This window comes from Phyllostomus hastatus, unplaced genomic scaffold (genome assembly GCF_019186645.2).
Source record: "Phyllostomus hastatus isolate PE091 unplaced genomic scaffold, TTU_PhHast_1.1 phas_scaffold_46, whole genome shotgun sequence".
Classification (NCBI taxonomy): Eukaryota; Metazoa; Chordata; class Mammalia; order Chiroptera; family Phyllostomidae; genus Phyllostomus; species Phyllostomus hastatus.
Window position 1 is genome coordinate 34,332,467 of NW_025334032.1, and position 14,013 is coordinate 34,346,479.

At 46.0% G+C, this 14,013-nt stretch overlaps 1 protein-coding gene across 1 annotated transcript in view; it reads right to left on the reverse strand.

Annotated features, from left to right (window-relative positions):
* Nucleotides 1-793: 793 nt before the first annotated feature.
* The window catches only part of MTMR7 (myotubularin related protein 7), a 77,609-nt gene continuing 64,389 nt past the window's right edge, over nucleotides 794-14,013 (reverse strand). The window contains exons 8-14 of the mRNA XM_045821719.1: nucleotides 12,701-12,810; nucleotides 11,263-11,388; nucleotides 9,422-9,471; nucleotides 6,983-7,183; nucleotides 5,621-5,761; nucleotides 3,970-4,096; nucleotides 794-1,958 (exon numbers count right to left, since the gene is read on the reverse strand). Of these exons, the coding sequence (XP_045677675.1) occupies nucleotides 1,596-1,958; nucleotides 3,970-4,096; nucleotides 5,621-5,761; nucleotides 6,983-7,183; nucleotides 9,422-9,471; nucleotides 11,263-11,388; nucleotides 12,701-12,810 (1,118 nt within the window). The 3' untranslated portion in view covers nucleotides 794-1,595. The remainder of the gene's footprint in view (nucleotides 1,959-3,969; nucleotides 4,097-5,620; nucleotides 5,762-6,982; nucleotides 7,184-9,421; nucleotides 9,472-11,262; nucleotides 11,389-12,700; nucleotides 12,811-14,013) is intronic.

Here is a 14,013-nt window from a genome sequence, read left to right on the forward strand (position 1 = left end):
GATGTTGCCCCTGGACACTCCGTGCCCCCTGGAGGGACGGGGGGCTCAGGGGAGCCCTCGGCGTGGGGCCATGCCCGTGGTGGGGAGGGGCAGCGCGGTCAGCATGCAGCCGCTGCTCTTACCCTTCCGGTGCAGTCGTCCTGGTCTCTGCGGTGCAGGGGGAGCCTCAGCCTCAGCCTCACTCTCGAGCGCTGGGACTCCCTCAGAGGTACCTGCCCGTAAATAGCTGTTAGCTCTTCTCCTGAAGGGGGTGGAGTCAGGAGTGACCTATGTTGCCATCTGGGGGACATCACTCCTCTCTGCCTTCTCTTTCTTTTGTTCCTGTTTCAGCAAAATTTAATATATTATCCTATTTTTAAAATTTACACATTCAAAATACTGATGTAGATTACACATAATGATTGAAAACTGTACAGCGTGAATGTTATTCTTCTCTGCCCAACAATGCGATTTTTCTTCACTAAGTTTCTTCAGATCAAAAATTTAAATCACCCAGTAAAGTCCCATTTTTTATCAACAGACAAGGGAATGATTCTGCTTTAAACGTGCATTTCAGTGAAACATAAAAAGTTTCCAGAACTAATTCAGCAGTCAATGGTCATGAGATGTAACAGTGTTACCTAAACCGTATGAACCAGTTACAATTTCTGAAATAACAGGTGACAGAACCGGTTAAGGGAAATGCCAGCCGGATGCTCTCGACCTGACTTGGGATTTCCCTCCTTGAAATGCTGCTTGTTTACAATGTTCCCCTTCAGGGGTCAGGCCGGTGGTCGGGCGGCACTGGTGGTGTGGTCTCTGGAACAGTAATCAAGGCTTGTTAACACAGCTGATACGATGTGAATTCATATTTAAGAACCAGAGAGTAAATGTTGCTTCTATTTTATTAGGTATCAGCCCCATCTTAGAGGAAAAGGTGAGTTATAAGTTCTAGCATTTTGAAATGGTGAGGAGGAGAGGAAGAGATTCCAGAAAAAGGCAACAAAATTATAACAATTCAAACTATATTTGAATTGGAAAAGTTACAGCAATCATGAAACCTGGAAGAGAAGCTTAAGCAGTTAACAAAACTCCTCAGTAACAGAAATATATCTATGAACCAAAAAAGGGTACATCTCAACAGCGTCCTCTGTTACTGGAAATATTTCTGACAGAGGGAGGAAGATAACATCAGATGCTCCAGGAAACAGCATACGTGTCAGGAAGTGAACTGGGGGGGGAGGCGGTCGATGGTCACAGGAGTGCGGGCAAGGGGCCAGGGCGCTTGCTGAGCTGAGCAGACGCACGTGGTGACGGCAGGTTTGTGCTGGTGACCTCCGGGGCCGGTAGAGGTCATCGCTGTGCAGTGAGTGCAGCTTTCATAGTCTAGAATGATTTTTAAAAGGGGATCATGTCCTTACTATGGCTACTTGCTGTTCTTCAACATCTAAAGAAACTAAATTGGACTCCCCCCCCCTTTTCGTTTTTGCTATATTTTCTACTTCTCGATGACATGAATCATGTCTTGTTATTTTTCACCTTCCATTGCACCGTTCCCTTATTTTTGGAAAGTGCCTTTTGCATTGTCCCGTGTTTTGGACCCGCAGACGGAGGCCTCAGGCCGTGAGAAACACGGCCTCGTCGGAATCGCGGTCCTTGCCGCTGTCCTCGCTGGGCGCGCACTCGCCGCCGCTGGGCGAGCGGCAGCTCAGGTCCTCCACCCCGGACTCCTGGTCGCTGTTGGCCGACAGGTCCGGGTCCGAGCTCTTCAAGTTGTCCTGGGTGAGAATCAGAGCGGAGTCCTCGTCGCCCTGCGAAGGGCTCCTGGACGGAAAGGATTTGGCGTTCCCGCTGTAGTCCTGGGGGGTGTTGGCGGTGCTGGGGGCGGAGGTGGAAAACCCGGAGTGTCTGCTGGCCTCGCGCGGCTCGCTCCTCGCACCCGCGCGGTGTAACTGGGCCTTCTGGATCTTCTCCAGCCTCTGAAAGGGAAGTCACAACTTCAGGGGGAAATCGTAAAGACTGTGTCTTTTTCACATATGCATGCCGTACTATTGATTACTTTCCAGTTGGGTATATGGTAAGAACATGGGATTTAGATGGAATTGGGTTCCATTGTGAATTTTGTGACCTGAGACAAAATAATCTGTTTCTGTGAAGCTTGTTTTCTTCCTCTCTAAGGATGGTAAAACCTGCCTGAGCATAGGGTTTCTGTGAAATGCAAAAATAACAACATAGGTAAAGCGTCTGGTAATCAGTAGTCATCCTTCTTTCCATACCTACATGGTTTTACGTAGTGATTTTCATCCTGTGAGCTCAAAATCCATATTTTTAAAATCAGGAATAAGGTGGTATTTCATATTTTAAACAGATATAAGTCACTTACCATAAAACTCACTGTTTTTCAAGTGTGCAAGGTTTTTAGTATATTCACGGGGTTATACAACAATTCACCACTATCTAATTCCAAAAGGTTTTAATCCTCGAAGAAAACCCCACTCCCATTAGCAATCACACCCCACTCCCCTCTCCCCACAGTCCCTGGCAGTCCCTTGCCCACTTTCTATCTTCATGAATGTACCTAGACTGGATGTTTCATACAAGTGGAATCATACAACGTGTGGTCTTTTGTGTCTGGGTCTTCCCTTAGCTTATGTTATGTGCAAAGTACTGTGCTGGGCAATATGAGGAACAGAGGTCCAGAGGGGCCGAGTTCATGTGATGCAGGAATTTGGAAGCGGCCACCATTATTCCAGAGGGTGGGGTGCCGCTGTTCGAGGGAAGAGATCAGAGTCAGGCTCAGGGAGGGAGGAGGCTCTGGCAGGCCTGAAGGCACTGAACTTGGGCGTGCTGGGGCTGGTTGGAGCTTTCTAGCTGGAGGGACAGCGAGAAGAAAAAGGGAGCAAGGCTGTGTGTGAGAAGTAGAGAATGGTGAGCTGGGAGCGAGGGGAGCCGTGGAGAAGAGAGTGTAAGGGGAAGGTTAGACCGGAGTGTGGGAGAATCTCACGTGCCAGGCTGAGAGCGCATTTTGTCTTCGTTACAAGGGAAAAGAAGTGAGAGGCTTTCATTACAGCACTTCTAAATAGTTGTTGTTTTTTTCATTAGTAGTATTTTAACCCAAAGGATACTGGAATAGATTCATGGAATTCTCAGTTTTTCATAAAGCTTGGCTATCTTTAGGAAGAATAAATAAAACTGGCCCTTCGATGGCATGAGTGAACTTTACATGGCAAAGCGTTTATCTCAGCTCTGGAATGCTCAAGACCTAACTAGTGCCTCCTGTTAGTTCTCTCTCTGTGTTCTTTAATTCAGGGTCTCCCAGCCCTGGTGACAATTCACGGCCGTGGCACTCGAAACATTCTCCATCAGAATCTTGAGGCTTAAAGCCCAGGCACCTGGATTTTTTTATATTGTTATATAATTATTCTTAAAAGTGAAGAATAGCCCTGGCTGGCGTAGCTCAGTGGATTGAGCTCGGGCTGTGAACCAAAGCATCGCAGGTTCAATTCCCAGTCAGGGCACATGCCTGGGTTGCAGGCCACGGCCCCCAGTAATTGCACATTGATGTTTTTTCTCTCTCTCTCTTTCTCCTTCCCTTCCCTCTAAAAATAAATAAAATTTTTTTTAAAAAGTGAAGAATAAATTTTTACTGTAAGAACATATATCTGATTTTGGCCTCCACTTTGAATACCATAGCTTTCATGAATTCTCCGGACAAAATCCAGTACTCCCGAGTATCTAACGAAGGAACCCGGACCTGCTGTCGGAACAGCCGGGTCTGGAATGCATCCAGAGATGCTTAGGTTTGGGCTTCGGGTGTCCAGGGGCTCTCGCCTGGCGGGGCTGTGTTTCCGGTTACCCACCGGCTGAAAACACGAGCTGTTTCTGGTGCTCCAGCTCACACACCCCGGTCCTGGCAGGCTTCCACGGAGCAGGGACCGTCAAGAAACGAGCACAGAAAATAAAAGATGAACAAGAGCAAGTGGGTCTTACTTCTTCCAGGGCCTCGAGTTCCTCCTCCAGCTGCTGGCTCTCCTCCTTCACCGCCAGGAGGTAGTCCGTGACCGACTGGCGTGGCTGCAGCCCCTTCTCGAAGCGGTTGTACATCCCACTCCAGAACCTGGGTGGGGGTGGGGGAGGGCGCCATGACGCACTGTGTGCGTCGCGTCCTCGGGCCTCCTCAGGTGGCTTTAATTCCTCCGTCCCACGGACCTGACTGTACCCAAACGCCAATTCCAGGCTCAAAAAAGCCACTAACTTAAGGTAGTAACTGCATGTTGATGTCTTCTTGTGTTAATAGACTTCTTTTGGGGACAGTAAATTCATGAATTTGTATATATGGTACTGAATCAGAAGGCCTATAATTTCTAAAATTGAAATACTTCGTGTTACTAGTTTCTTTTTTCCTGTTTTTTTATTTTTAATAAAATGGCTGTTTTCAAGAAAATGTGTTAAATTAATGATTGTATTAACACTTATAATCTTTAAGCTGCAAAAGGAATCTTAAATTTGAAGATTTTAGCTTGTTTTTAGCACAGCCACCAAAAATTAACATTTGCATTTGCAATGAATCCTCCTTTTTTGCCTTACACAATAATACAAACTGGAATGCAAATGAGAATAAAAGTATTATCATAGGGATATTCCTAGATCCACACTTTACTTAGAAAAGTACTTTGAGGGCAGAGATAGAATCATCAGTCTATCCACAGTTCCAAGAACAGTGTTTGATCCTCCAAAATATATTTGTTGGCTGGCTACTAATAAGAAATTAATTACAGGACAATTGTTTGCAGTATGTCAACAGCTTTCAAAGCTACTGTTTTGCACAAAATATGGAGGCATTTTTTTAGTATGATGGAATTAACATTTCACTATAAAATTCTGGGGAAATGATTAACTTGAGATCATTAAAAACAAAAACAAATCAAGGAAGAAATCTATAGAGGAAGAAAAGCTTTAAAATGAGTGTTGAGCGTAAGGAGGGAGAAGGAATGTGGTGCCTCAGTTTATTCTGTACGTTTTCGTGCGGACCCCAGAGTCACGCTTCTGTATCCCACAAGCCCGGAGCAGAAGGCAAAGCACAAAATATACATGCTGGGTTCACACCTAGTAGAATCTGTAGGATGCCACCCTCCTCGCCTCATCCCAATATATACAGTCTTAGATAACTTATTTCCACGTGGAAATATTTCTACTCGGACTTGATTCAGCAGAGAAAGGGAGTAAACCAGGTCGTGACCACTAAACCTGTGAGTTCACGTTCACTTACAAGACACTTGCTTTATTCCGTCCATCTCTCCTTCCCTCCTTCCCCTCTCCTTCCCCACTCCTTCCCCTCTCCTTCCCCCCTCCTTCCCCTCTCCTTCCCCCCTCCTTCCCACCCTCTCTGTCACTATTAAATTGGAACTGACATTTTAAGACATCATTATTACAGAACATCACTTCTAAGATAGTTCCCTACTTAGGGGGAAAGTCAAGGGAGAGAAGACATCAGGGCAGATACTTATCATCCTCCTCTGGTGTATTTTGTGTCCAAAACTGCCTCAAGCCCAGAGTTTCCTATCCTCTGGCCTCCAGCAGGAATCAGTGCTGGGATCCAAGGTCACAACCACAGCCAGCAGGGTCTCAGGGGCTTACGTACTTGTACGTGAAGTTGCATGGCGCTGCGGGGAGGCGGAGGGCTCCCTGGGCCTGGCTGTGGTCGGCTCTGAAGAGGGGGTTCGCATAGTCGGCCCGGTTCTTCCACAGGTGAGCCCACAGAGAGTACGTTCGTTCCTGAATCCTGTGGCAAAGAAAGGAGGCCTGAAAAGGACCCGTCTTGGTTCTCAGAATATGTGATAGTAAAGCTGGAAAGGGACCAGTCATTGTTATCTGACCACCCTGTTGTGTGTGTGTGTTCACGGTGCAGCAGGAGAACGCGGACCTCAGCTCCTCTGTGCGCTGTGTTGGCTTCAGCAAGGCGCTGCTTCCTCCGGGGGTGCAGAAGACAACTGCTGTGTCATTTTGTTTTTATCCCCAAATAGTCACTAAATTTTGACTATTCGCCAGGTACTATTTAGGTGCTTCGTATGTTTTCTCATTTGATCCTCAGTGACTTCCTGTGAGATGTGTCTATTTTCAAGGTCAGGAAACTGAGGCTGCGGGAGATTGAACGGTTTCCTGAAGTCGCAGAGCTAGTGAGTGGGAGAGCGGGGATTCAAACCCACGCCAGCACCGCTAGACTGGCTGGTCTGTCGCTACAAAGCTCAGCTATCTAGGAGAACGGGTGAGCTCCAAGGATGCCCTCCGCTACTTTTAAATCATTTCCATTTATCAGTAATCGTACATGAAGTTCCCCAGAGTAAACAGACTACTATCCACTAGGGAAGTCATTTTCTCTCTTTTCAGACATTATAAAACTAGTGGAGTCCATTTTATTTCAACTGACCATTTCCAACATTAAATGTGACATTCTAAACTACGGTTAAAAATCATCTTCATTTTATGAAAACTTCAAAACTTCTTCCACCTGCAGTTCATAAATCACCTGGCTGTTTTTTAAGTTTTTTATTTTATTTTAGAGTCCACATTTCATCTACATTTCCCCTCCAAACACAGGCAATGCAGTTTTAATCTGAATAAAAGTGGGACCTGAGTTTTAAATTTGCTTTCTTTCCCAGTTGTATTTACAACTCTTACGAGAATATGCATGTGTCCACTAAAGACAGCTTTTTCCTTTTAAATGCAAAAGTCACTTTCTTTGACTCAAGAAGTTTCACTGTCACAGTGTCAGGTGTACCAGCCTGTCTGCAGGTGCCAGGGAGAAACAGGCGGGGTGGGGGGATGAACTGGCCCCTGTCTGTCGGTTGATTCGTTTATGAAATGGTGTCAGGAGAAAGAGAAAAACTTGAATCTGTCAGTCTAGGTGTGTGGCTAAAGTAAAGTCTTCAAACTGATGAAAGGCCATCTGAAGTCCCCAGTCACCAAATTATTTTAGAAAGAAATTAACTGGCAGAACACTCACTTGAGTTCTCGTCTCTCCTTTTGGCTGTTACACAGGAAGTTTCCAAACTGGCAGGAGTAGATGTGATGTTGGATGTGAGTCAGGAACCGCTCGTTGAACTCAAAGGCACAGGGGAATTGTCCCATTAACTGCCAGACACACTCAATGAACTGGTCGATCACCGGAGAGATCTCCTTGGGATCCCCATCGAGATTGCCATATCTGTAAAATAAAGTGTTAGAAGAGTTTTACGCCCTGTTTGTTTTTAAATGAGAAAGCTATAAATGCAAAAACAACCATAAAGCAACCCTAGTCCCTAGGTCAATCTGATAAATCCAAAACGCAAAGACTGGGAAAAATATAACTTTTAAAATTCCAATTTCGAGAGAAACTTCGCAGCGAAGGTTTGAGTAAAGAAGGGACATGTCCATGTTGTAGCCACAAAAGGAAGTGTTGGTGCTGGAGATGAAGTTAAAGGAAACTTCCCATGGAGAAAGAGCATTCTTTAATTCAAACTGTAAAAGCATATTAGAACTTTGGAAATACGAGTAAGTCTTCCACTTTATTTTCGTTGGTGTCTAGTGGGAGAATGTGAAGAAACACTGAAGCAACTTAAGAGCTTTTCGCTTGTGTGTTTCTTGGGGTGCGTCCCCCCACCCCAAGGATAAGTAAGAAAGACAACTTGAAGAATTGTGGTTTCCTTTCCCAAGTTTCTAGGAATATTTCTATTTCTAGAACAGTATTAAACTTGTCATATAATTTATTTCCAGGTGACCGCAGATTATAATACACCTTTAAATCTCTCATATCTTTGTTTTTCAAAAGCACATCAGAAGATCTTGAAAAAGTACTTTCAAGAGAATCAGAATTTAAATGAAGACTGCCTAGGCCCTTACACTGTTTTATTGATTTTAGAAAGAATACAAAACGGGTACCTTAGGGGCCATCAAGTATAACATAACAGAGAACCTCACCTCAAATGATAGATAATCAACTGGAGGAACAGAAATGAGCAAGGCTCTGTTTTAGGAGCTTCTCCAAGAGTGGAAACATTAGAAGTGTCTCACAGGTTTCGGTTCTACCCACCTAACAAATGGTAGCTGTAAAAAGGGTTGCTTATTATACTCCTGCCTCATACAACAGTCATCCAACTAGTCTCCAGCCACTTCCATAGTCCTTCTCTCTACAGGTATGTCCTTTATTATGGAGATTCTAACTGCCGAGCAGACATAGTCAGTAGCACCCCAAATCTGAAAGTAACTGATCTTGAGAAGGTTACTCAGTTGTCTGGGGGTTTTAATTCTCTCATTTGTAAAATAGAAACATTGTAAAATTTTTAAAAAATTATCAGAAAACCCTGGCTGGCATAGCTCAGTGGATTGAGCATGGGCTGGGAACCAAAGCATTGCAGGTTCGATTCCCAGTCAGGGCACATGCCTGGGTTGCAGGCCACGCCCCCAGCAACCTCACATTGATATTTCTCTCTCTCTCTCTCCCTCCCTTCCCTCTCTAAAAATAAATAAATAAAATCTTTTTAAAAATTATCAAAAAGAAAGAGAAACAAACTGTGGTTTCCTGAAAAAGTGATCATAAAACTAGACTTCCACAAAAAGCACAGGATAGATTCTAAATACAAAAACTGCAAAAACAGACATGGGCAATTCTGCAAACTTCAAGTTGATTTCAGGAGAACACAATGAAATGGTCAAAAATATCTATCAAAATATCTAAATTTTTAGCATGCTGCCTAAGCTCCAGCACCAAAGGACTTGAGTGCGCCAGCTGCAGCACTGATCATGTGCAGAGCAGAGAGCACAGGTGGGGCGTTCTCATCAATGACGGAATGATGCTGGTGTCTCCAAAGACAGTGGCTTCGGTTAGTGAGAGCCTGGTAGACGGCCAGGCAAGGAGTTGGGCTCGTTACCTGCATACACGTGTGCACTTCCTAACAACCCTTGCTGTAACCCAGGGAGATGAAAGGTGGTCCCATTTCACAGATGGGAGGCAGTGCTCGGAGGGGACAGATGCCCAAGGTCCAAACAGCTAGTGAATGCCACAGACGGGAACTGGAGCTGGAGCTGGATCTGCGTGGCTCCAGAGCCCCGGCCAATCTCACATGTCAGCTCTGACTCAAATGCCTCCGGACAACCCAACGTGACTCCCTTTGTGAGAGATCAGAGAAAACTGTTCCACAGGCATCTCACAACTGGCAGCTTAAAGTGAATGAATGTTTGCACTTCAAAAATGGTGTGATTTAGCAAATTTTTAAACATTAATTCTTACCACAAGTACTCAGAACTTCATTTATCTGTGATGCAACATAGACAACAACATTTTAACTTTCTGATTAAGACATGCAAAGACACTTTTTAAAAATGAAACTATTTCCCCCAATTAATTGAGAACAGATGTTTTTTTTAATCCTCAACTTTCAAAACAATAGATTTTAAAAATATTTACCTGTGATTAAACTTATGACCAAAGGAAATCCAGTCCTTTTCAATTAATACCTACATAAGAAAGAATATAAGTATCACGGAAGGAAGCAAACCAGAAAAATAAGAGACCACAACCAATGATGCTGAAGAATTCAGAGGTCCTTGGAGCAGGGGTCACCGTCCTCGGGTAACCTCACTCCTTATCCACCAGTACAGACATGTCTACGGGAACAGGAAGGTTGGAGTTCATCCACAGGAAGAATGGGAATGGGTGTATGCAAATGTTAACTACCACCCACTGAGTGCCTCCTATGAGGCCCTATTCTTACACAGCTCATTTCATTGCAGGAGGGGCATTATCAGTCTCACTTCACAGAAGGGAAAACTGAATAGGTCAGATCCTGCTTACATCCTCGCCCAAGAACCACACTGCTAGGAAGTGGTTTCCACCCTATAACCTGGCTCTGCACCAAAGCCTCTCTCTTAACCAACACATCCTGCTGCCCCAGTATAATATTCAATACCAACCCTTTTACAAGAAACATTAGGAATTTTTTTGGTGAACTTCAGAAGAATTATAAAACAATGAGGGTATATTAGGGGTTTCAGCCCTGCTTTGGAGTTAGGGGTGACAGGGGTTTATCACTTCAAATTGCCTTGACTTAAACCACACACACACACACACACACACACACACACACACACACACACACAGAAACCCATCAATGTCACCAATGCTCTTAATTGGCCAGAGGTTTCCCCTTAAAAAAAATGGGGCTGAAGTTTGCCCTCGACCACCCGCAAATGCAGTGGGGCAGAATCTGAAAGAGCCAGTCGCAGTAAAGGACAGTGTGTGCAGGAGACAGGCCCCGTGGTGGCCGTGTGACTCTGAATCCCTCCACCGTCCAGATGCGAATGCAGGGATCCAGCCCTCCTGACCTCTGCCCTGGGAAGGTCTGAAACGGGAGCGGCCTCTGGAGTCTCCGCTGTCGCAGGTCATTGGAAGTTCTCGGACACCTTGGAAAGGAGAAAGCCCGAGAGGACCCCTGCCTCTTCGCTCTTGTCCCCCGGTGCCAGCCGGGACTAGTTGATGAAGAAGATCTTCCCGCAGATACCCCAGCGGGCTCATCTACCATCAGGACCCACCCCCAGCATGGAGAAGGGACCCACTGAAGCACTTCCCACCAAATCGTGGTTCAAGAGGCAGGAACCAGGGGTCTCTCAACTGCCGGGGAGCCCTGCAGTCATTTTAAGAAAGTGGTTCAGCCTGGCCACAGCTTCGCCGTCCCAGACAACTGTGCAAATACTCTGCAGGTGAAAGCAGCACACTACGGTTCGACAGTTGAAAGGGGCGAGAGTGAAGAGGATGTACTCCTAATTTCAGCAAAGACCACAACAACATGGAAAATTTTAATGTTGTCACCCAGCGTTGTAAGGGACTACTTAAAACCTAAGAGCAGTAAGTGAAAACAGGTTTCCCTCTCAAACACTTTTTTGCATACTCAATATAGAAAGTTTTGTGGGCAAATTTTTGGGGGAAAGTATTTCCTATATTCATATCAAACTTGAGATGCCTATGATCAAATGCTGTGTAAAACTCACTATTTTATTAACCACCGAATAGATTTTATATTTGCCTCCAAATTCACATGAAATAGTATTAGTTTTTATTGATTCCAACATCTCAGAAATTCAGTCCTTTACTCCAAGCCTATGCCAGTTTTTTCCCCTTAATTCGTGTTGTTGAGCTAAGAGAAAAATAATGCTGATGAGGAAAAAAAAGCAAGTTGCCAATGGCTGCGAAGAGACAGGCCGGTGGCCTCCAGCGCCCGCGTGGGGAAGGGGCCCCACAGCCACACTCACCATAAAGCCCTTCAGGGTCCGGTAGTGTGGGTCCAGCAGGAGGCTGGCCACCGAGCACACCTGCGCAGTCCGGTCCCAGCCGTCGGAACAGTGGACAAGCACGCTTGCCCCTTCCTCTGCCACGGCCTGAAAAACAGGATCCGCAAAGAGTCAGCACGGAACAGCTACAAACACGAAACATTCCATCAGAACTAGGTTTGTGCTGTACCCGCAGAGACCAGAATACGTGTGTCCACCTAACTAGGGCACAGCTTTTCCTTCCCACATCCGGAAGCCACCCCTGTCACCACCTTGGCTAAGCCAATGTGCTACGTGATGTGCCCAAGCTGTGCAGACGTGTCTACGGGATGTGTCTCCTAGCCCACCTTCAACCCCTCGCCTCCTCTCTGGGCTCCCACCTGAAGCCTTTCCACTATGGGAAATTCTGGATCTACTGCTGGCCTCAGCCATTGTCAAAAACAAAAGACAAAAATCATAAATTGTGAAACGGCAATTAGAGATAAAAAGGATTAAGAGCCAAGTGATGGTCCAAGGCTGGGGAAAGAGGGCAAAAGATAAACGAGAGCAGCAAGTGCCTGCTAAGAAAAGAACTTCTGGCTGCTGCCGCAAATGCACATGCAAAATTTCAGCTGAGCATCTTGATGGGAAACATGTGGGGAAACGGAGATTTTGTCAGAGCGCTCGTCACTACCTGAGCTTCTACTGTCACTCATCTTCGGCCTCCCGCAGCAGAGAGTGAGCTCTGTGCGAGAAGAGGCTGGCTTACTCCGCACTGCATCCTCAGCACTCAGAAAAGTGTGGTGGACTAAATAAACACGTGTTGAACAAATGAATCATCTAATAAAGAAGTGTACACCATGTCATAAGAAAAGACATAGTTGTCTTTACGTATTGAACCTAAGGGGAATTGATAATAAAAATAAAAACCACCAAGCAACCAAATAGACAATGCATCCAAAAACAGTTTCTATGAAAAGAAAGTTGCAGCGAGATTCCTCCTCTGGCAAAAGGGAACCTGCCCGCCCCCCCCCCGCCCCGGGTTCTGGGATGTGGCTTTTGCTTGTGCCACCGTTCACAAGGAGGATTGTTCACTAAGACGAAAGCCTCAGGCTTCCGTCACTGGAGTGACTCACATCCGCATGTATGCTCCCATAGAAAATTCTTTCCTCCGTCGAGGGCCGTGCCTAACTGCAGAGTGTTCTGTGTATATTTTACCACTTGCCCACTGTGCTGACATACTACCAGCTGAGCACCGGCCTCTCGTTTGCAACATCCCATCTTCCGAGGGCGAACTTGATGGAGGTCTGCAACATACTCCCCAGCCCGTGCGGCACCGCCCAGCACAGGACAGCCGACGAGGAGGAGACGGGACCTCCACTCCGAAGTCGGAGCGTGCCGGTGGTCCACTCCTTCCCGTGTTTTCCCTGCCATCCCGTACCTTGGCGATGAAGATTCCCGCGTCCATGATGGCTTTGATGTGCCTCAACCAGCCCGAGTTCTCCAGTCCCCACAGGAAGTCACTCATGGAGGGAGATTTCAGTTCGCACACTGCAAGAGAAATCATGAGAGCCGAATAAAGACAACCTCGTTTTACATGTGATCCCAGCTGCAGGTGGCTTGTTAGTGAGTCCTTCACTCTAGTATTTTCTGGAAGACTTACATCTGGACAAGTGCCCAAGCTTTCTACACTTGATTCTATTCCACCATTTCAAGTAAGGCTCCTATGTGCTTTGGTTGTGGGGACTGCTGCATCTGTTTAGGTGTGTTGTATTTGTAAAGTTTAAACCCCAGCATTAATGAAAAGCACCGAAGGTTACCACGGTAACGGTCCAGCCGAGAAGATCTATTTACCCATTCAGTACCGCAGACGGGCTACTAAGGAGCGTGAGCTGAGAGTGCTGTGGAGGGGAAACAGCCACACAACAGACTCCAGTGCTTTCCCGACCAGAACGATCACACGGCCACGGGAGGTTGGGGTCACTGTGCAAACACAAGGCCGCCCTAGAAGTCTGAAACAGGAATGCTCGAACGCCTCTTGCCAGCGCCTCCACCCGCTGGGAGTGAAGTGCGTGAGCTCAGAAATGAGACCGTGGGCTTCGGAGCTGCTCCTAGGGCCTCAAGTTAGGGGCTTTCTTTTCCACTGAAAATGAAGAGAACCTAGATTCCCAAACATTTCTGTGTTTCTATGACTAAGGTGGGTGTGTAAACACCTGCACAACAGTAACAAGAAACTTAATCTCGGAAGCTTATCGTTTAGTGACCACAAAGCACGAAAAAGCTTCAGAACCAGGGTTCTGACTATGTACCACAAACAGTACATTCCAAATATATGTGTATGCATTTTATACCTATAAAACCCTCTGAGGAATCTTATAAGCCAGCCAATTAAAATTAAGTTCCATGGAATTTTGTCTAAGTGTATTTTATTGCCCTCTGAGATGCAGGGAGTAGGGACTCTTATTTCCCACCCTCAACCCTGTCGGTAATTAAAAATCGTGCGTCTTAAGTCCTCTTCCAACACTAAACTCCCAGAATCAACTCAGCTAACTCGCCCAAGCTTCGTGCATTGGGAATACGTAGTGTGCGTTAGTGACCATACTTAGTCTCTCGGATGCCCTTCCCTAAAATACGCAGATAACAGGGTTCATGCACACTTCCTGCAACACAGTCACCACCCCAAAAAAGGGCAAGGACTACATTCTGAGTCACAGACGACAGCAGTGATGATGAAGGAAATGACACCGACATTCC